The sequence below is a fragment of the Nymphalis io genome, chromosome 15, assembly GCF_905147045.1.
Source record: "Nymphalis io chromosome 15, ilAglIoxx1.1, whole genome shotgun sequence".
NCBI classification, from domain to species: Eukaryota; Metazoa; Arthropoda; class Insecta; order Lepidoptera; family Nymphalidae; genus Nymphalis; species Nymphalis io.
Genome location: NC_065902.1, coordinates 4,604,203 through 4,625,973, shown reverse-complemented (window position 1 = coordinate 4,625,973; position 21,771 = coordinate 4,604,203). Strand labels below are relative to the sequence as shown.

General features: G+C 33.0%; 5 protein-coding genes across 9 annotated transcripts in view; 2 read left to right on the top strand and 3 right to left on the bottom strand.

Annotated features, from left to right (window-relative positions):
- The window catches only part of LOC126773890 (serine/threonine-protein kinase unc-51), a 31,192-nt gene extending 22,603 nt beyond the window's left edge, over positions 1-8,589 (top strand). The window contains exons 7-17 of one of the 5 annotated variants that reach the window (XM_050495125.1): positions 759-851; positions 2,327-2,446; positions 3,975-4,183; positions 4,385-4,492; positions 4,892-5,009; positions 5,087-5,238; positions 5,716-5,833; positions 6,211-6,339; positions 6,553-6,671; positions 7,003-7,141; positions 7,768-8,589. In XM_050495125.1, coding sequence (XP_050351082.1) covers positions 759-851; positions 2,327-2,446; positions 3,975-4,183; positions 4,385-4,492; positions 4,892-5,009; positions 5,087-5,238; positions 5,716-5,833; positions 6,211-6,339; positions 6,553-6,671; positions 7,003-7,141; positions 7,768-7,853 — 1,391 coding nt within the window. In that variant the 3' untranslated portion in view covers positions 7,854-8,589. Of the gene's footprint in view, positions 1-758; positions 852-2,326; positions 2,447-3,926; positions 4,184-4,384; positions 4,493-4,891; positions 5,010-5,086; positions 5,239-5,715; positions 5,834-6,210; positions 6,340-6,552; positions 6,672-7,002; positions 7,142-7,767 lie in introns of all 5 variants that reach the window. The other 4 variants (XM_050495124.1, XM_050495128.1, XM_050495126.1 and 1 more) reach the window with 4 other exon arrangements.
- Positions 8,315-11,504, bottom strand: LOC126773892 (THO complex subunit 5 homolog). Its single transcript, XM_050495129.1, has 5 exons — positions 11,253-11,504; positions 10,972-11,109; positions 10,575-10,865; positions 10,155-10,494; positions 8,315-10,065 (listed from the first exon to the last, which is right to left on the bottom strand). The coding sequence occupies exons 1-5, from the start codon at positions 11,343-11,345 to the stop codon at positions 8,855-8,857; spliced, it is 2,073 nt and encodes a 690-aa protein (XP_050351086.1). The 5' UTR covers positions 11,346-11,504; the 3' UTR covers positions 8,315-8,854.
- Positions 11,505-12,655: 1,151 nt separating this feature from the next.
- LOC126773757 (uncharacterized) lies at positions 12,656-16,553 on the top strand. Its single transcript, XM_050494871.1, has 5 exons — positions 12,656-13,030; positions 13,675-13,825; positions 14,546-14,688; positions 14,770-14,955; positions 16,008-16,553. Exons 1-5 carry the CDS (start codon positions 12,838-12,840, stop codon positions 16,187-16,189), a joined length of 855 nt encoding a protein of 284 aa, XP_050350828.1. The 5' UTR covers positions 12,656-12,837; the 3' UTR covers positions 16,190-16,553.
- Positions 16,554-16,599: 46 nt separating this feature from the next.
- Positions 16,600-17,512, bottom strand: LOC126773758 (alpha-ketoglutarate dehydrogenase component 4). Its single transcript, XM_050494872.1, has 2 exons — positions 17,279-17,512; positions 16,600-16,907 (listed from the first exon to the last, which is right to left on the bottom strand). The coding sequence occupies exons 1-2, from the start codon at positions 17,402-17,404 to the stop codon at positions 16,776-16,778; spliced, it is 258 nt and encodes an 85-aa protein (XP_050350829.1). The 5' UTR covers positions 17,405-17,512; the 3' UTR covers positions 16,600-16,775.
- Positions 17,513-18,152: 640 nt separating this feature from the next.
- Positions 18,153-21,590, bottom strand: LOC126773756 (enolase). The gene is made up of 8 exons (XM_050494870.1): positions 21,445-21,590; positions 21,117-21,221; positions 20,839-21,033; positions 20,433-20,685; positions 20,152-20,348; positions 19,823-20,071; positions 19,593-19,744; positions 18,153-18,613 (listed from the first exon to the last, which is right to left on the bottom strand). The coding sequence occupies exons 2-8, from the start codon at positions 21,186-21,188 to the stop codon at positions 18,430-18,432; spliced, it is 1,302 nt and encodes a 433-aa protein (XP_050350827.1). The 5' UTR covers positions 21,189-21,221; positions 21,445-21,590; the 3' UTR covers positions 18,153-18,429.
- Positions 21,591-21,771: the final 181 nt, after the last annotated feature.

Below are 21,771 nucleotides of genomic sequence, written 5' to 3'. Positions count from 1 at the left end.
AAGCCTGCTCTTATTTTCTACATTGCTTATAAATTATCAATTTACTTTAGTTAATTTAAAAGCAACATCAAAAATATAGTCATAAAAAAAACTTCCTGATAAACATGACAGATTGATGCTGTTGATCTACAAAATATAACTGGTATAATTCAATGTGTTTAAAGTACATTGACCTTATCATCTGTGCTTAAAATTGCTCTGAAATTAATTAGTAACCTTCATGAACTCAGATTTCTTAATAGGCATTCTCTTATGTTATCATATTATATATCATATTTAGTCATAAATAAAATATTGGTGTTGACCAATTTTTAAAAATAAAACTAGTTTTCATACCGTTTTTGTACAGCAGGTACGGCGTTTATGTATGTACATTTAAATTGTTTTGTAAAGTAGTAACTTCTACAAGGTTGAAACTTGCTGATGTATTCATAATAATTAAATTTTTTTTTTCTTTTTTTTTTAACATCTTATGAATATACTTTGTAAAATATTTAAGTCCAATTGACCAGCTCATAACTTAGTTGCTATGAATTCTAATTATACAATTCAAATAAACTCTTAAGAATATAATTAACAATATTATTTATGAAAGTAATAAAACCCCATCCATATCATTAACAAAACACATATTTCATACAAGCACGTAATCCAACATTGAGCATCACGCTTCCAAGTCCATGAATTTTTGAACACACGTAACGATAGGGTATTGTATCTAACGAGTAACGCGGTTACGGTATATGAATATTGTTCAGGTTTGGACTCGGAACTGCCTGACGTATTGGAGTGCGATATCGAAGGCTGTGTCGAAACTAACTGTATCCTAGAGGAGTCGTGGGACAGTCAGGGTATTTACATGTTTCTAATTACGCTTGATATGTACGAGGTGCATGGGGTGGGTTAATTTTTTAATTTTCTATACGACCTCTCGACAGTTTTGATATCTCCCATTTATAAACATTATTAACAAATCGCTTGAATCGCATGGCTTTTGTTAAGCTCAATGTAATAGGGCTAAGATGTTAACACTGTACACCACTCGGTTCAAAAATTTAAGGGACTAGCTTCACGGAGTATATGCTGCTTTTTCTTGTTGTCGCATCCCCAAATCTTGATACGCATCGCGACTCGTTTGCCGATAATATCTGATATAATTTATTATTGCGATAAAACAGTCGCGTTGCGTCAAGACCTAGGAGTTTTATCAATCGATCGCTTCAGCGGGTTAGTGGGCAAGCGCTTTCATTCATTAAAACACACATTACATGTTTACATAGTATACATGACAAATAAAGCGACAACCCGTAAATCCTTTGCTGGGAAAAGATTACACCTGCTGCTTCAATGAGGGTTGATACATACGCAAGTGGCAGTTTTTTTTTTTTTTTTTGAAATACTGGTTTCTTCTCTAAAATTTCCTTCACAATCACGTTCGAACACGAGATGAATATTATAAAAACAAATAAACCTGGAAACTCATTAATGCTTAATGTATATCTCCTACACCCGATTAAGATCATCATGTTTTATCTTCTGGTGTATCTCATCTCTTTGTTTATTTAATCTTTACATATACTTACGTATTTATAAATTATTTATAACAGTGACGTCATTCAGGCGACGATATTAATATCAATATCAATAATTTATACGTTGTTAATAAAATATAAGTATTTTAGGTTGCTTCCTTGTTTTATACTTAATGAATATTTATTTATTACACTATTTCCAATTTATATTCAAATATTGTGTTTACAAATTAAATTTAAATTTAAAAGTCATAAATATATTTTCGTTTAAAAGTACACAACAATCTGACATTATCACCTTGTATTGATTAATACATAATGAGATAGCATATGTATGTACATAAGTACAAAGAAACAAATAATACGAGGAAAAGCGCTTTCCCACAAATTCATTGATTATTATTATATAGTATCTATTGGGTTAAAGTTGCACTTACACTACAAAACACATATGTATGTTGTACATCGGGATAAAAAATTAAACATTGAAATTTCCTACTCTTTCTTGTTAAATTTTCCAAAAAAAGGAAAAAAATATTGAAATGCTCTAACTGAACTGAGCCAAATCTATACATCGTATGTAACGAAACTCTTGTTATGCAGCTTGTACTCATACTCATTTCACAATGAATATTATAAGTTTATTGATTCCGTATTTATAAATAAAAAAATCTCTCGTTTAAAACTCGTCTTAAACTTGCAACTCTTTTAAAGCATGTTTGCGAATCACTCCATTTTTATATACGTGTGTGGTCAGAGTTCAGAAGCATAAACAGGTAATTTTATTTTCACAGAGACAAATTCTAACAGCGCTATTCCCACGACGTCCAGTCCGCGCGCCCCCGTGTCCGCGCCGCAGCCGCAGCCGCAGCCGGTCGCGCAGCCGGCCAAGAAGCCGCAGCCCACGTCTTCGGGTAACGATAAACATTTTACTATTAGGGGTCACAAATATCGGTGATACTCATCTACAACACAGATAAACGTAGTCACACTTTATCTTTTAACCTTTTTTTAAATAAAACAAAAATAGCTTTTCAATACTCAAAATCAAAATTACAAGGTTTTAATATCGTTAATAAAATAATATTTAAATATGTCATTCAAACTAAAAATACATTGCGTTATTCAGTACTTTATTTAGAGTCACCTTTATTACGAACATTTACCTCTGTTGTAATGTAATGTCATTAAGAAATGCGCACTGTTAGTCATCAAAAGTTTTAAAAATAAAAAGTTAATATGTGATGTTAATTTATTAGTCATTGTTTTATTGGCTGACATGTTAAACGCACTAGAAATATATTGATAGAAAAAAAAAACAATGTCTATATACTGCAACGAGATATTCTACTCAACTACACTTGAAAATCCTTGGTATATTTTTTATTTTAACTTTGCCAACAATGATAATGGAAGGGCATGTGAACTGCGTTTAAAATTTAGTGTTATATTCTATTTCGAGTGTTCCGATAACCTTCGCTGATGTTGGCGACTCTCAGCTCTCGATATTATTGCTGCAATTATTCAATCAAATCTGATTAATTTTCAATATGAAATACATATAACTCAGTTATTATATTTTAATTTTTATTTACATTATTTTAACAAACACAATGAATTTGAAACATTTACATTTAGTGTTACGGAATGTAAAAAAATATAACATCTGCTCACTGATGACGTACGGAAAGCAATTACATAAGTTCATTAATACAATTTTTTAATGCTAAATATAAATATTTTATGTCATAGAAAGATAAAATCTATTTTTAAACGTACTATGGTAGAGAGTGCGCAAAGTTGGCGCGGGAACAATGTCGCTCAGCTGTTTGCCTCACATACAGTTTCTAATACCGTTTTTCTTATTGTCTTTTAAATTCACAATATTATGTACGCGGTGTTCAAGAAAACAATGGCTAGACTGCGTAAAAAGATCGGTGACATAATTTATTATTCTAATACTGTAAACGATTGTAATTTCTACAATATAAATATATTATAACCTTCTGTATTTCGGTTTGATTTTGACAAAAAAAATAGACTTTCGTAATAAAATAACTATTAATATTGTTTCAAAGTAATATAGAAAAGAGTACTAGTAATTTAAGGTGATTGTCGCATATCGGACGATAATTTTTTACAATTGTGCAAACACCATACCTTACACCATATGTAAGGTATGTGTTGTGCTTTTGTACATCGCACAGTGAACTACGGATTAAATATTACTTAGAAAGTGTATTGTAAATGAGTATTATTAGCAATAAGTTGGTATCGCAGAAGTCGTATACTGAACTTGTATTAATTTAGCAACAAACATAACAATTCGGTTCGGGCGACGCTCACCTGCACACTCTCGCACTGTAATGTTACCTATGGCACGCAATCTCGTAGATCCGAAAACTACCTACACGATATATGAGGAGGTGTGTCGGTCGACAGCCGAGTCGGCGGACACGCTGTGGGCGGGCGCGGAGGACTTCGTGGTGGTGGAGGCGGACAGCGGCTCGGCGGACGGCTCGCACACGTCGCACGGCTCGTCCGCGTCCGAGGCGGCGCCGCGCCCGCGCTCGCTGGCGCTCGTGGCGCCCGCGCCCGACGCGCCGCCCGCGCACGCGCTCCCCGCGCACGCCGCGCACCCGCAGCCTCGGGTGAGTCCACGCCACTTCCACCGATACAGTAGACATCAAATAACTGCCTAGCACCGCTTGGTAGATAAAATCTTACATACAACCATTGATGAAATTTTAACCGAGTGAGCTTTATGTTGATTTCATTTTAAAAGTTCTCTGCTAACCGGCGACCCAATATCGCTAAAACCTCATCATATAACTCAGCGGTTGTGTGAACAGAACCCACTGAGCGTGGCGTCCAACGTGCCGCGCTCGCAACCCATCGACGTGCTCCGATCCAATCACAATCGAAATACGACCGACATCGGCTCACTATCGCCGCCGACTGTGAGTAACATTCATTTTTCATATTTGTTAATTTAACTTGATTGTAAAATAAAAGTGTTTATTATTTAGTTAGATAAACATAAAAACTAAAGGAACCGTCCTTGTACTAATTTCATATTTTAACGCATAAAAATAATAATCATTTTTAAAACATTTCAAAATATGTTATAGTAGGGCTCTAGGATTGAATCTTGTAGTAACGTTGCTTCAACCATTACACCACACCACATAAAGAGTGAAATCTTTTGCATTATTCCTAATTTATTAACAAGTTTTGCTTTATTTTATAAATATGATTTTCAAAGTTGAATTTTTTTCTTTTTTATAAGTTGCTTAAACATTTTTATAATACTTTTGTTTAATGTTTATATTTAAGTTTAATATAATCATCGTTTTCAGGTACCGTTTACAATGAGGACTCCTCCTTCGACTCGACGACGAAGTGCATCTGGAAGTTCCCCACCGCCGTCACTATGGCAGGTCTCACCCACCAATAACAGTCCGCTGAGAAGATCGGGTGAGCATTTAAAAAGCATAGTTCGAGCGCATGTCGTCTCGAGAAGAAAATATGTTGAAAGTCCGGTGCGTGCGCAGGCTCGTCGCCGCCGGTGTCGCTGGCGCTCAAGGCGAGCGGCGAGTCGTCGCCCAAGCGCGGCGCGCTGCCCGACGCGCTGCTGCGCGGCCTCAAGCTGCACCACGAGCCGCCCGTCTACATCCCCAACCTGCAGGAGGAGACCATCCTGGCGGTGAGAAGCGTTACTATTTCCTAAACATCGTGATTTTTGGGACACACTACGTTTTTAGTCTGTGGTTTTTGTCTACAGTTAAAAGATTTAGTTTGGGTCTTTACACTTTATTACTCACTCTTATATTATGTTGCACGGTTGTCGGGTCCACTAATGTTGTGTCATATATTCGAGTAGAGCCGTCTACCGAGTTACTGCCGGAACACTAATCCAATTGAGTAATAAACTTCCCAGACGTTTTCGTATTGAAGAAATTAATATTAAGAATCCACTCAATTTCTCAATAGAGGTTTTTGGGGATTTACATAAAACGGATGGGATCCCTTTCACTCTATTAAGTAAGTAGTATAAAGGCTCGCGTCTAGGCCAGCTACTCTACTAAGAGCCATGGCTCAACTGCAAAGAATTCCTCGTCGCCAGTCAACGAAACTTCTTAACGTGGAACCTCTCAAACTAAATGTATGTACTCGCCCGCAGGAAGAGCACAGCAAAGTTTTCTCGCAGCTGAACTTCGTGCTGATGCTCGCCGAGTTGCTGTCGGACCTCGCCGTGTCGTGCGGCGCGCCCCTCGCCGCGCTCATGGACACGTCGGACGGTACGACGATACTGCCCGACTATTAATAACTGAATCAAATACTTTTACTTTTTCAGTTATTCCCTAAAATGCGAGCATTTGTTTCGGAATACACGTGTCAAATGAAATTGATCAAACGTTACCATTACGCATGCGGCGTGGAAAAAGATTTCATAAATTTTTAATTTATCGGTATTATAAAATATCCTACATGCCCCCAGAGTGCTGGAAACCATGGTCAGTTTCATCGTAATCGATGCAATTGCTTCTTAGTTATAATGAACCCAGACATTGTTTGAAACTGTACGTTTATGTCGTCATTGTAATCAATGTTCCCATTAGTACATTAACGACCCGAGCGAATGTTTTTACTATACGTTTTGCTGATGTTCCCTCAGAGCGCTGCAACGAGAGCGTGCGCCTGGGCCTGCTGGTGCAGGCGATGCAGGCGCTGGCGGCCGGCCTGCGCCTCGCCGCCGCGCACTACCGCTCGCGCACGCTGCAGCCCACGCTGCAAGTGCGGAACGGTATGACTCCACGTCTACCTCACAGACACACGTATATAATACGATTAAGAGGACCAACGATAATTAAATAATGATTTATATATTGTATAATATAAATATGATAGGATTATGTCGTCGCTTTTTAAACTCAATTGATGATTAAATCAATACTACATAATTCAAAAACAAAATGCCACAAATAATATATAATTTTAAGTTCAATATATTTTACAGTTGTATCGCTCATGAATGGGAAGTACAAATGGATTGTCAACGAATCAAAACGACTACACGAAGCGGGTATTACGCCTGCAGTCTGTGATAAAATACTCTACGAACACGCTATCGAATTGGTAACTTATATTCATTTACATAATATATTAAAATAATCGTAGTACTGGACTTAGTATCTAAATTATTGATGTCTAACGAAATAATGAATGGATTTACCGGTAGTACTTCAGTTAAGTTTTTGTTGTGCAGAACATAGTACGTAAAATTCCAAACACGATAAGACATTCTGAGAGTATTCGTCCGACAACATTTAACATTATAAGAAATTATATCCTATTTGTTTGTGTGTTTGTTTCGTTGTCCTACGGACTCTTATTTATTAGAATGGAAACATTTTGTTATTATTTAATGAATTGTATAATTTTTCATCTTTCAATTTTTTTTTCCCAGTGTCAGATGGCGGCAATCGAGGAGTTGTTCGGTGACGTAAAGGAGTGCGAGCGACGTTACATGTCCGCGCAGGTGCTTCTACATTCACTTGTGCAGCGACATCCACTGCATCCGCACCACCGCACCACGCTCTCCAAATGTGAGCTACTTTACATACACGCAACGTAGCCCATCCATAGATAATATAATTTGACGAAAATGATAAAATACTAAGGGAAAAATTGTAATAATAATAATGTACTCCAGACCGATTTCGGCCACGGCGGCCAATCTCAAGAGAGATTAGCCAACTACGCAGGAGATATTATAGTGCACAAGTGTGTGCGCAAACACAGATGCACTCTATATTCCCTAACTCTCATAATCCGATGGGACGGCAATCCCACACAAACGGAAAGAGTTTAGGCGCAGGACCAACGGCTTTAACGTGCTTTCCGAGGCACGGGAGTGTATACACTTCCAACTTCCGGCTGCTACTGAAAATTTTCTGACAGAAAAACCCAATAACTTTTTATTGGCCCGACCTGGGAATTGAACCCAGGACCTCCGGGTCTGCGGCCTTACATCAAGCCACTAGATCAACGAGGCAGTGGTAAAATTGTAACATATACATACATAAAAGACAATAAAAAAGATAAATATTTTTTCATAATATTAAAATGTCTGTGTATAATATATAAACTTTTAATAGTATTTACTGAAACATTATTGGCCATTTAATTTAATTCTACAAACATAGCTTGACTTTAAAATATTAATTTACAGACAGGGACGCAGTACAAAGGCGGCTCAATTGCCTCAAGGGGCCCCGAAAAATCATGGACGTGAAGTTAGAGGCTGGGATCTCATAATGTAATAGAGTATCTTACCTAGAAATAAGTAAATGTAAAACGCAAGATGAGAAGTGATTTTATTTTGTTTTTAAAATGACTTACAGTGATAAACTATTAAAAAGTGTATAAAAAGAATAAGTGAAAGATATCATTTGAAAATAATCACCATATACATACCTGATGTTTAGCAAAGATGAGATTCCAATAGCGAGTTATATTTTTTTATATATAGTGAAGATTTCTTGCAAACAATAATACCATGTAGAAACCTTAGAAAATTTGAATGTAAAAATTATAGTACTGCTTTAAGATAAATTGTAAGTAGACAATTGTCATTTCTTATCTTGTCATTTCTTCCTACTTTCGCAATAAATGGTAGTAATTTTACATAAATGAATTTCTTTCTTTCATACACAAAAAATATATATTAAAACTAATTTCTGCCGAAATAAAATGCACGTTTAATAATTTTCAAAAAATAATCTTTAGTCATCAAAATCCAATCATCAATTGAAAATGTAAAAAAATAGGTTAGAAGTAGTATGGATTTGCAAAAATATTTCATGGTTATATCAACACTTATTATTACTAATTTGTAGTGTGTTATGTAAAGTGAATATTATGACATATTATCTTATTACAGACATGATATAGAGATCTCATTATTATCGACCAATAACAATATGGCATTTTTAGGTTAAGTTACTGATTATATTTTTAAGTATTTTTTTTAAAATAAACAGTATAATTTTCATGTTTGTATTTATGCCCTAAAACTGCATTATATTGCCAAATTATAATGATTGTTCTTTTTGTTTTCTTCAATAATAATGTTCAATATTTTACAAAAATAAGAATAAAGACTGTCAAAATATATATGAATGTTTTGTTTTTATTAATAAATTATTATTTTTAACAGTAAAATATTGGGGATGTTTTAAGTCTTAGCAATAAGAAATAAATGATAGAATAAACAATTTTATTCACATTATCTATGGCCTTAAAATACGCAAGTTTTTCTAATACTGTACAAAAATTCCAGTACCTTGTTTTAAGTACTTGTATGGCTTCATTCTATTACGTCCTCGGATAGACTGTAACATTACTTTATCAGGAGGGAATTCTGAGGACCCCATAGTCTCCAAAAGAACATCCAAACATGTTAACAGTTTCATCATTTGTGTGGAAAGAATGCACTGCCTTTTGTCCATATTTTGCCAATCAGTATTAATTACTCGTTCAATATCTCTAATGTCATCACATGAGCCAGCATGGTGTGTTCCATTCCAGTGTAAAGTTAACGAAAAGATAGGTGTTTGTTTTGGGTAATCGCTATTTACAGATACCATTGCCACAAGTTTCGCAGACTGTCTTGTAATAATTGCACGGTATAGCATATTATCAGGAGTCACCAATCCTTCAGATATAACAAAAGATGTTGAAAGAGCTTGACTATATTCATGCCAACTTACAGTCTGCCATTGGGTCAAAGAACCAGATAATCTTACAGGACATGGTAACCCCTTAGCAGGTAGAACTTTACCACATTCTAAATCTTGCAATTCTTTCATTAAATAAATCCTAGCTTTGAGTCTTTTCTTCAAAGTAAAAATAAAATTTTCAACACTTGCTACGCTAAGACTTTGACAAGGAATAAAATTCTTGTTAGGTTTTTGAGTGTCAACAGATACTGCCATGAAATCTAACCCACACATTCTCTGAGCCCATATGTATGGTTTACCAACTTCTGAAATAAAATGTTGAAAATTTTCTGATATACCAGCAGCATTCAATAAGTAAGCAGTTGCTGGATGTGGTGAGTCATTACCGGTGTCACCAACATATAATTCATTCAAGATACAATCTCCGTTTAAAACATCAGCAGCAGACACTCCAGTAATGGGTTTTGGAAAATTCAAAGTAAATCTCACCACAACAATTTTAAGATGTATCATGTATGAAAAAATAAGATTTAATGCAGTGTCATCATTATTAGTAATGGTCACTTGAACATTTAATGGGTGCTTTTTGAGAACTTCTTTTTTCTTTGCTTCTGCTTTCTCCTCTCTTGACACTTTAGATGACCTGTGATGCCGCTTCTTCTTTGAATCTCTTTGATCTTCATCATTATTTTCTTGATCTGAATCTGAATCATTTGAAACAACTAATTCATTTTCAACATTTGAAAGTTGTTCAAGCCTTCTTGCTTCATCTTCATCTCCAGATATACCTAAAAAATGTCTTTTTTATTTCGTGTTCCAAACAATGAATAATTATAAAAAAATAATAACAAAATAGAATAATAGTTAAGCTACTAACCAACAGAAACATTTTTAGCACCAAGAGCATCTGAATATGCATTGGCATTGGCATAGAGCAAAAACAAAGGTGATGGAAGAAGTGTTGCAGCTCTAGTTTCATCTCTTTTTTCATCTAGTCTTAATGCTAAACATTCTTGAAGAGGCTTTGTGGCCTTTAATACATCCTTGAGATGTGGAGCCAAAGCATCTAATCTTGAGCGAGCAGCTGCTATGGCTGCAGCTACACGTTCTTTGGAAGCAACTAACTCACTGCATGCTCCAGCCAGTTCTCTACGTTGACGCAGTTCCCACTCAAGCCTTGCTAGTTGCAGTTGATGTTCATCAGTTTTTGTAATTTCCTGAAACAACATTTTTTAGTTTAGTAAACAAAAGTTTTAATTTAAATCATATACATAAGTATATCATTCATAAAACATACTGGTCTTGAAATTTCAATAGGTGCATGTTTATAAAAATCTTCCATTGATATCAATTCTATTTCTTCATCTTTAGATTTGAATTGTAAACATTTAGTGACTTCTTTATTTAAATGATCAGCCTCATACAACAAATTTTGTAAAAGTAAATGTGTTGAATCCACTCTTTGTTTTTCTTTGTGCAATGCATCACGGCCAGCTCTTGTACGGACTTTTTCTAAGCGATTGAGCTTCTTTAAGGCTACCAAGTGTAAGGAAGCTTCAATTCTTTTTGCAGCTATTTTTTCTTTTGCCTATAAATATATAAATAGTGAAAACATTCAATGAAAATTATGAAAAAAAGGTAATAATATGTAAACCTAATAATACTAACATAATAAGAATCCTTAGTAATTTTACCTCATCTGTTCCTTTGGCTTTCAACTCTGCAATATCTGCAAACAGCTGTCTAACATCTTGGCATATCTTTTTAAATAAAGCAGAATCTTTTTCTGCAGAACGTAATTGTGCTTCAGTTTCTTCGAATTCAATTACTCTCTGTAACAATGTAATATTCGCTGCCTGACTTAGAATTATTTACATTTTATACATGCTTCAAAGGTTTTTTTAAGTAATTTATAATTTACATAATTTATTGTCTAAAAGCCCGCTGAAAATTTAGAATAACATAAAATTTTAACCTTATATATATCTGTTGGTGATTGTTTAGTATTATCACTAGATGTTGTGTTTAATTTACGCCGCTTCTTAGTCGATACATCGTCTTTACCCATGGCAACCCGATATAATCCTCCTTTAGATATTAAAATAATAAATAGATAACGAATTAATCGATTACGAATAACAAAATTATTAATTGTCCTAGTTCTTAATAAATAGTAAAATATATTTAGACGGCGAATAAAATAATAACCACAAAATAAGACAAACGGACCAAACGGTATTGAGTAAACAGATTACCAATCATACAACCATAAAGGCATAAGCTAGTGTTGCCAGGGCTAAATTTTCAATTGCCGTGTTCAATGAGCAAAACTGCCGTTTATAGAAAAAACTACTTATGTTTTTCGAATAAAGTTATTAGAATTGCATAATTTATACGGCATTTAGACATTCGCGTGAATGACAAGGCGCATGTCTAAGTAAATATATGTGTAAATGGGGTATAAGCAATATACATTTTTAGTATTAGTAGGGCTGCAGTGTACAAGCCCGTTTGGATATAGGCGGTGATGTCCACTTAATATCATTGTGGCCCATTTACCCGTCCGCCAACCTATCTATCTAGATCTAGAAGAGATAAATAAAACAGGGTGCGGGTGTCAATATTTAATAGATAAATAACATTTTCATAAAAATATAGTTATTAATAATTGTAAATTTTTCCTTGTTATTGACTACATAGATTTTCAGAAAATGTTCGCAATTAGTTCAAGAGTTCAGAAATCGTTTATTAGGTGCACGGTATGAATATTTTACAACTCAGCGCTTATAAAATTTAAAGCTCATTTTTGATAATAATTAACACAAGTACACGAGTACTTCAATAACCTACGTTGAGTAAAATGACGTCAAGCGACATCTGACAGCGTTTAGCGGCAAATTTCAAAACACAAAATGTAATCAAGTAGATACGCTATTAAGCGATTGGTTCAAAATATAACAGACATCTATTTGAAAGTGTAGATTTAAATATTTATACTATTTATAAGCCCCATAGGCCGATACATCAAAAATCTACCTACATCGATGTACGTAATAATTTTCATAAAATATTTTGTATCCACAAATATTTGAGCAATCATGAATCTCTGCTCAAATTATTAAAATGTATAAAATTTTAATTGTTTTGTAATTTTAGTATAATAAATGATTGAAATAATGGTATTATAATTATTTGGTCTTTCGTAATGTTGATTAGAATAGAGCGTTAGCTAAGAATTGAACAAACAAAATTATCGAATAAAATAAATATACAATGATGGCAAATTGTTCTAAAGACCTACCTAGTACCTAGATAATTATATTATAACATTGTATGATAAAGCATGCAACGTGTGCGTGTTCAGACGTCGTCTCGCTCTGTGATCGGCTTACTGGAAACCAGAAAGATCGTGAACATATCGTGCAATGTTTATCATGCGTTGTTATTGAACGTAAACAAAGTTCTTTGCATTTTGGATTAACTTGTAATATAACTCATTGAGTTAGCCAGTAAGAAAGAGATTTTTAGTGTATCATTTAAATTTTAGTATTGTTTGTAAAATGTCGGAAGAAAAATTAGAATTACGAATAATAACTTACATGTGTCCTACACATCCCGTGGAAATATATGAATTAATTATAGAGCTATTGGAAGAGGCTTTGGACTGCCATACGATATTACAATATGAAAGCCGAAGCCCTGGTCCAATTATCGGACGACCAGATCCTTTTATTAGGAATAAGATTGACCTCGGTATGTATATGATAGTTTTATTTTTATTTTAATGTTTATAATTTATTAAATACTCTCAATCACATAATTAACTAAATGAAACAGATTATAGATGACATTTTAAAACTTTCTTAAAGTATTGTTGTCTGTTAGTATCTAATACATGTTTAGCCAGTTATATTTTTCATCACACTTTGATAGGTGAATAATTCAGTGATCTCTTAACTTAGAAACAAGTAGGTTCAATACCATTTCCAATCATGTTTAGACTGCACATGACTTCTTATTTTTCCCCAATTAATCTATCAGAAAAAGAAAAAAGTTGACCATGATCATGTCTATCGATATACACTACAAAACGTAGGTAGAGTACGTGTGTAGGTATTTGCGCAGAGAAGGAGATAGACAACGGTTTTATTGTAACAAAGTGTTGAGTAGCAAAACAATGCTGTCTTTTTCATATAAATAGCAAATGTTATCATTGTAATAGAAAGAGAAAAAATAACAAGTATTTATTTTTATAACATTATTTTTTATTTTAATTATAAAATAAAGCTTATATAATTTAAGCACATTATATAGTTTTATCTATAATATTGTACAAAAAAATGTGATTTTAAATAAACAATTTGTAAAATTATTTGATGCGCTCTGCACATGTACAGCATTTATGACTGCAGCAGCGTACATGGACTTAAGCGAAAGCAGCAATGAATTTGTCGAGCTACTACCCGTTACACCGGTGTTCGCCCACCAGATGAATGTAGACAATAAGCCGGGCTACTTTTCGGACGTTATCGTCCACTGTGATAAAAAGTAAGCGTTCTAGTCAAGGTTAAATTATACTTTCCTATAAAGTAAATATATCCAGACCATCAGATTATTTTCTCCAACTGACTAATAAGTAATAGCCAATTACCTAGTTCTAGAAGCATCTTTTGAGACACAGGTTATTTCCTCTTTAGTATCGCGATAGTCTAAGTGCAGTAAATGACGACTTGTTTAATGGCTCGACCATTAAAAAAGTCGTCAGTTGATTATCCGCTCAAAACAAATATGTGTACATGACTATTTTTTCATACTGACTAATAAGTAATAGCCAAGTTCTTAATTCTAGAAGCATCTACAACTTTTGAGAGTATCGCGATACTCTAAGTGCTGTAAATGACGACTTGTTCAATGTTCGCGAGTTGAATACCCGCTCAAAACAAATATTTATAATGCATATGCATGTGTACAAATATTTGTTTTATATATAACAAATATTGATACAATAAAAATATTCGTCGTTGGCCGAATACATTTGTGTTTTATTTTATGGGCATTATTTATAACAAATATGATAATTTACCAAAAAGTAAATATTGTTGAAATTGCCTAAATAAATAAGTAGATAAATTAATTGTTATCAAGCAAGTCGAGTATTCAGATAACGAGTGTTTCTAACTCCTATTATTACTCAATCGAATTCCATACAGTGTAGTTATATTATTTTAAAGAGCTCAAATGTTTGTAATATTCATTATACTATTTCAGAGCTCACAACGTAAACACTTTGTTGGATCTCAGAGGATGTACTTTTGCATGCAGTGACAAACAATCTTTTAGTGGAAGTAAAATTGTTCTTAAAACACTTAAAGAGAAAGGCGAAAATGCTTCTTTCTTTGGATCAGTTCTAAGTATAAAAAAATAATAATGGCTTTGTGAAATGCAATTTTTAAATATGTTTATTTATTTTATTCATTCTTTATTACTCTTAGAATCTGGATCACATTTGGCTTCGGCGCAAATGGTGTTATCTAAACAAGCTGACTGGGCAGCAATTGATTCAACAACACTTCTTTATTCAAAGAAGTTTATGCAGGACGGTGGAAAAGATATTATTACATTAGAAACGCTAGGACGGTTACCACCCTACCCTGTTGTGGCCAATAGAAGACTTCCAGGTACGTTCTTCACAAAATTTTGTTAGTGACAATCTCAAGTTGAAATATTTACTTCCTTTTCTTATAATAACGAAATTAAAATTATTTTGAGCTTACCAAAAGTGAGCGTAAATTGTTATATTATTAATTTATATATAATGTTGACCAAAGGGCTAGTTGTGCATTTAATTAAACATACGTAATTTTAATGTGCCAAAGACATGTGGTCACACATAGACAATTACTACTGTTAAACTCTTTAGACATATTCTTAAAAGTGACCTACTTTTTTCTATTAAAATATGAAAACACCTTTTATATGTTGAAAGTGCATGTTGTACTCGAATTAGAGCTAACTTTTTGCTATAAACATAGAATGGTGATTTGCATCGAGGATAGATACAAATCACTCAATATTTTATATTGAGTGAGCACTGACTCACCTTGGTAACAAGTCCGTAATTTTGCCATTTCATTTTTTTAAAAATAACGATGAATTACTTGACAAAGGCGATGCCATGGAAAATAATGTTATTTACTCAATTAATTAAAATAATTTTGGAACAGTATAAAAGTATCAAAATAGTCACATTTAATATAACGTGTGGTGGTGATACAGTACAAACGTCATGAAAGCCATTAAGTATTCATTTGTGCAAAAATGAAATATATCATTAACGATTAGTTTTTTCGACAAAGTCGTAACAAAACACAATGTTAAGACAAAGTACTAGCACAAATATATCTTCATTGAAGCAAATAACATGACATTATTCTCATATTTTATTATTGCTAGTAGTATGCAGACTGCAGTGTAACAATAACTTATTGATAAAAAATGTCCTGAAAAAAGCACCCTAGTCCACATCAAGTATAATAAAAGAATATTTCAAAAAATGGATATCTGCATTTTTTTTTATCCATATTAATTTTCATACTTAATAATTAACTATTATATAATATTAATTAAATAATAATATTTATAAATTACCATAACATATTCCTCATTCCACTAAGTTCAAATCTCAATAACAGATTTTAAAAATAGATATAACAATGAAATATATTTTCAGATGATATTAAAAATGGGATAACTAAAGCTCTTCTTACTTTGCCACAGTCACCAGAATGGAAAAGGCAATTTGCTAAGTTTGGTCTCATAAAGTTTGACAGTAACAGTAATGGTGCTTACAATGGGCCGGCTGCACAGATGTGGTCCATCCAGAACGAAAAATTCAATGTTAGATATTATTAGACTTTTTTTAGTCATAAGCTTAGTTTATGTTTTATATATCTTGTATGTTGATTATACACCAAAAAAATAAAAATATTTTTATACTATTTATAAAAAAACTCAAATCTTTTTGAAATCTCTATTATTATTAACATCTAGAATTTTGAAATATTTTAATGGTCTGAATTTTCTGTTTTACAATTTTGGAGAATAAATGTAAGTGATATTGTGTCTTTATTCTTACCACACTGAATAAGGATTTTGCTTGGAATTTGAACAGCAAGAGTTGTTGACTTTTTTATGCTCAGACTGCTGTGTTCCTGAAAAATTATAAATTTAAGAAATGAAAATAATTTAATGATAGTAATGTATTGTGCCTCGTATTGACATGACTTACTTGTAATTTTGAAGGTGATTGTTTATTTATATCAATTTAAGGAAAAAACTCCAGTTTTACTTTTTTTAACAACTACATTTATTTTAAAAACCAAAAGGGTACATTAAATGCAATAAAATAAAACAAATTAATTTTTTTTTTAAATATTTTCCAGCAACTATATTAAAATACCATCTAGCTAAATTCTATCTACAAACAATAAGGTGGTAACTAAACAACTCCTCCGCCGTTGATGAGATCAATCTCTTCCTGTGACATAGGCCGGCGCCTGTAGCGTAGTGGTAAATCAATGTCGGAAATAGGAGCACTGCTCATTGCTGCTGCTGGTTGAGATTGAACTGACTGAAATTCGAATTATTTCTTAAAATAATTATTTTTGACTCTACTTTCAATTTCATTACTTAAAAAAGTATTTTTGTTACAAATATTGTTACTGCTATTTTTATTAGTTGTACATAATTTTATAGTGAAAATATACAATATTTATATATGAAATATTTAATTAATGAATTATTATATTTAATTAACGATTTGATAATATATTCAACCTCACCAACCGACTTAATGCCGAGGTGAAAATGTTTGCGTAAGAGAAAAATCCCATTATTTATAAAGTGGTAAACTTAAGATTAATATAATTAAATATCATTTTGTGCTTTCTATTTATTTAAGAACTAATCACAATAGTTAAAGCTTTAATAGAAAATAATTACCGATTGAGCTGTTGCTGCTGCAGGAGCTGCTGCAGCAGGAGGTGCCGAAGGGGCATTAGAAGAACCTAGTCCTTTCCGAAATTTAATTACTGGTACTCTAAATAATGCCGCTGTTATTCGCACCATTATTAATTTTTATTTAAGAGTGGAAAAAAATTAATCACAGAATTAAAAATTTCTTTGACAGGTTCGAAAAAAATTATGTTAAAGTGACATTGACGGCTAATTTAGATAATACCGTGCTGACAGTTCTTGACAAAATAGTCTACAGACTCAGAAATAAAACTAATTAGCGTAGATACACGCCAGAAAAAGAGAAAAAAAAACAAGGTAATGATTTTAAAAAGTATAGATATCTTATACCCTAACTAAACAAACAAAAATAATTCTGCGATAGCACACATACACATTGTTACATATGAAATGTTAATAACATTTAACTTTATTCCGGATTTGGGAAAAAGATGACAAAACACAAAATGAGCACAATAAAACTTTGATTTTTTTAACTGCAGCTAGATAGTATGGTCTCACTATTATTAAAGATAAAAGTAAGTTCTCTCCAACAAAATTAAATTTTTTAAACTATTAATATCCTTTGGAATGTTTGCACACTACAGTCGTTGGATAAAATTCCTATTGCGTGATATAGATACAACGTGAATTATTTCACAAAAATTCTAATTTTTTCTGAAATAATTCATGCTATATCTCAATAAAATAATTCCATTTTCTGTGGAATTCATTACAAAGGTTTCAATAACTAAAATGAGATACAAAGAAATGAGCTTTGTATTTGTAATCTCATTGATTATAGTCTTTCATTAACTCTTTACAACTCTTAAATTAAAAGTATTTAAAAGAAATACATGTAGCTATACATTTATCTTTTATTTAAATTATTACATTTTCACTTTCACTTAAATTAAAATAGTCACACTTTCAACATTTACTCAAGCAAAGCAAATAATTTTAAAAGCATTTGCAATAAACAATTTCTGTATAAACCAGTTACAAACTTGGTATAAAATCATTATGACTTTAGTAAATAAAATCAATATATATAATATTGACAATAATTAACAAGAGTTAAGGTTACATTATAAACAGGGTATTTAACTTTTGAAATATACTCTTATCTATATGAATATTTAAACTGGTCTACGGAAGTTTTTGCCAGCGTATTTGGCAGCAGCTCCTAGTTCCTCTTCAATACGTAGGATCTGGTTGTACTTAGCAAGACGTTCAGAACGGCATGGAGCTCCAGTCTTGATTTGCCCAGTAGACAAACCAACTACCAAATCAGCAATGAATGTGTCTTCAGTCTCACCAGACCTGGATTTTTTTTAAGAATGGCATGTATTTTTAGTATGTATTTAAAACAGTGATTGAATGTAGATGGACTAAATCATTAATTGCTTGCATATTGTTTATTATGTTTTAGTGACTGCCTCGTTGGTCTAGTGGCTTGATGCGCGGCCGCAGACCCGGAGGCTCTGGGTTCAATTCCCAATAAAAAGTTATTGGGTTTTTCTGTCAGAAAATTCTCAAAAGCAGCCCGGAGTCTGGAAGTTGGTAGTGTGTACACCCCATGCCTCGGAAAGCACATAAAGCCGTTGGTCCTGCGCCTGAAGTCTTTCCGGTCGTGTCAGATTGCCATCCCATTGGATTATGAGAGTTAGGGAATAGAGAGTGCACTTGTGTTTGCGCATACACTTGTGCACTATAATATCTCCAGCGTAGTTGGCTAATCTCTCTCGAGATTGGTCGCCGTGGGCGAAAAGGACAATATTATTATGTTTTAGTAAAAAATTGACATTACATTATGTTGAAAGGCCTGATTCACTTAGGCCTTAAAATAACCATGGGCCCATTGTAAATTAGTCATTAACTGTACTAGATTACATATGATTGTGACTAGAAAAACTGATGTCCATGGATGACACACTTGCAATTGCACATACTTAGTACATTCTAATGCAGTTAAAGCTTTTTTTTCTTTATTAATTTTTTTTGGAAAAGCATGCCTTAGACCTGAGAAGAGCTAACTAAATAAAAAAAAAAAAGTTTACAATGCTATTTTTAATAACTAACTGTGTAATCTGGCAACAGAGGTTAAAGTTAATTGTTCTGAGTTTTTAAAGTATATATGTCTCATGTTCTGGAAAATATTATTATATTTATGTAAACATTCACCATATCATTATCAATAACCATTTCTTATCAGTTATTGATAAACAACCAAAGTATTTATATGAATTATGTTAAAAATATGCTTTATACTAAGTTTTATATATTGTATTGTATAGTTTACCTGTGAGATACCATAGTGCCCCAGCCATTTTGCTTAGCCAGCAAGTGAGCATCAATAGACTCGGTGACACTTCCAATTTGATTCACCTTTAGCAAAAGACAGTTACATGCCTTCTTCTCAACAGCAGTCGCAATGCGTTTTGGGTTGGTTACCTAGAAGAATTTGGGTTTTTAAAGATTTATATAAGAATGAAATGTTTGTTTTTTTTTTATTAAATAAAAATATCTTACTGTAAGATCATCGCCCACAATTTGGATGGGGGTGCGGGAAGTTAAGCTTGCCCATGCAGACCAGTCATCTTGGTCAAAGGGATCTTCAATTGAGACCATTGGAAAGTCCTTAATGAAGTCCAAGTATACTTCAGCCAACTTCTCTGAAGATAGATAGTCAGCTGGGTTGGAATTGGGATTCTTGAAGTCAAGATCATATGCTCCTTTTTTGAAAAATTCAGATGCTGCTACATCCATTCCAATTTCAATCTGGTAAAAAGCATTCATTTATGTTTTACAAGTTTAAAAAATAAATATAGAATACTTTGTATGTGTCTTTTATATTTTACCTTGCCAGTGTAACCGGCTTGCTTGATAGCATCTTGAATAAGAAACAGAGCATCCTTGTTGTTCTGAATGTTGGGCGCAAAGCCACCCTCATCACCTACAGCAGTAGAATCCAAGCCAAATTTGTCCTTAATAATTTTCTTAAGGTGATGATATACCTCAGAGCCCATACGCATAGCCTCACTGAATGAAGCAGCACCTAGAAAAAAAAGTTAGAATTATATCTTACACATGCTTATTCATATATTTTACTATTTAAAAAATATTTTTCATTTAACAGTACCTGTAGGTAAGATCATGAATTCTTGCATGGCAAGCTTATTGCCAGCGTGAGAACCACCATTAATGACATTGAATGCTGGCACTGGCAGAACAATGTTGCTGTTGCCTGCCAAATCAGCCAAATGTTTATACAGGGGAACACCTTTCTTTGCTGCACCAGCCTTGGCTACAGCCAGGGAAACACCGAGAATGGCATTAGCACCAAGTTTAGATTTGTTCTCAGTTCCATCAAGGTTGAGCATAAATTGATCAATCTGAAAGATAATATTGTTTTTATTATCTGCTCATGTGCCTCACTTTTTAGACATTCAACGCAAATATAAAATACTGAGCCCCTTTATATAAATAAATAAGTAAAACCATTAGAGTAGTAAAAAAGAACATCAGAAATATTATTATCTACTTACTTCCTTCTGCTGCGTTACTTCAAAACTCTGTTTTAATAATTCTGGAGCAATAATAGAGTTAATATTTTTAATGGCAGTGAGAACACCTTTACCATGATATTCGCCCTTGACATTGTCTCTCAATTCAAGAGCTTCATGAACACCAGTAGAAGCTCCAGATGGCACTGCTGCGCGGAAGAGACCAAGCTCGGTCACCTAAAAATACAAGAATAGTGTAAATTTGGTTCATGACTTTGTTATTATGAAGTAGGTAACTTATGAAAATTATTCTAGCTTACCAAATCGACTTCGACGGTAGGATTGCCACGAGAGTCGAAAATTTGACGAGCTTTGATTGACTTGATAGCCATTTTAAATAAGTTGTAATATATTGTATTGTACACCTGTCGATATCAAAGGAAAAAATATTATTAATATAAATAACATTATTACAACAGTTAGCGATTTATCAACTTATAAATAAGAAACGGTATTAAGTGCCTTTTTATAACAATTTTACTTAAATAATTTATTACGTGAGATTACCTAATAACTTTTACTGCTTAATTAAGAAAATCCGGCGATTAAAAATGTATAAGCAAGATATTAGTTTGTTGATTTACTTACCTTTTTTAAAAAGTATAACAGAGTAGTAAAGTATAACTGAGTGAGGTTTGACTTCTTTAACCTTTGCAAATTGAAATTGATGTCAAGACTCAAGATTTTACCGGCTGCTGAGCTGTATAAGTATACGTTTGACCTTTGCAAGGTGAAATTTGGGTTGCCCATTGCACTACTATACAAAGTAGTAAATAGCAAAGTTTAAAATTGTCTAAATTATTACTTGTTAATAGAAAAATGCATATTATTCTCAGTTGGTTTAAATTATTTATTGTATCATTACTCAATTTCAAGAAATTATTACGATTTTAATTTAAGTATAATTCTGATTTG

Excerpts from the sequence above, each read along its gene's own strand:
- LOC126773892 (XM_050495129.1), bottom strand. The coding sequence starts at position 11,345 with ATGGGTAAAGACGATGTATCGACTAAGAAGCGGCGTAAATTAAACACA. Across the intron at positions 10,866-10,971 it reads AAGCCAAAGGAACAGATGAG|GCAAAAGAAAAAATAGCTGC; the intron begins GTAAAATTACTA and ends ATATATTTATAG. Across the intron at positions 10,495-10,574 it reads CTATTGAAATTTCAAGACCA|GAAATTACAAAAACTGATGA; the intron begins GTATGTTTTATG and ends ATGTTGTTTCAG.
- LOC126773757 (XM_050494871.1), top strand. The coding sequence starts at position 12,838 with ATGTCGGAAGAAAAATTAGAATTACGAATAATAACTTACATGTGTCCT. Across the intron at positions 13,031-13,674 it reads TAGGAATAAGATTGACCTCG|CATTTATGACTGCAGCAGCG; the intron begins GTATGTATATGA and ends GCACATGTACAG. Across the intron at positions 14,689-14,769 it reads TTTCTTTGGATCAGTTCTAA|AATCTGGATCACATTTGGCT; the intron begins GTATAAAAAAAT and ends TATTACTCTTAG.
- LOC126773758 (XM_050494872.1), bottom strand. The coding sequence starts at position 17,404 with ATGGTGCGAATAACAGCGGCATTATTTAGAGTACCAGTAATTAAATTT. Across the intron at positions 16,908-17,278 it reads CAGCAGCAACAGCTCAATCG|TCAGTTCAATCTCAACCAGC; the intron begins GTAATTATTTTC and ends TTCGAATTTCAG.
- LOC126773756 (XM_050494870.1), bottom strand. The coding sequence starts at position 21,188 with ATGGCTATCAAGTCAATCAAAGCTCGTCAAATTTTCGACTCTCGTGGC. Across the intron at positions 20,686-20,838 it reads AAGTAACGCAGCAGAAGGAA|ATTGATCAATTTATGCTCAA; the intron begins GTAAGTAGATAA and ends ATTATCTTTCAG. Across the intron at positions 18,614-19,592 it reads GGCACTATGGTATCTCACAG|GTCTGGTGAGACTGAAGACA; the intron begins GTAAACTATACA and ends AAAAAAATCCAG.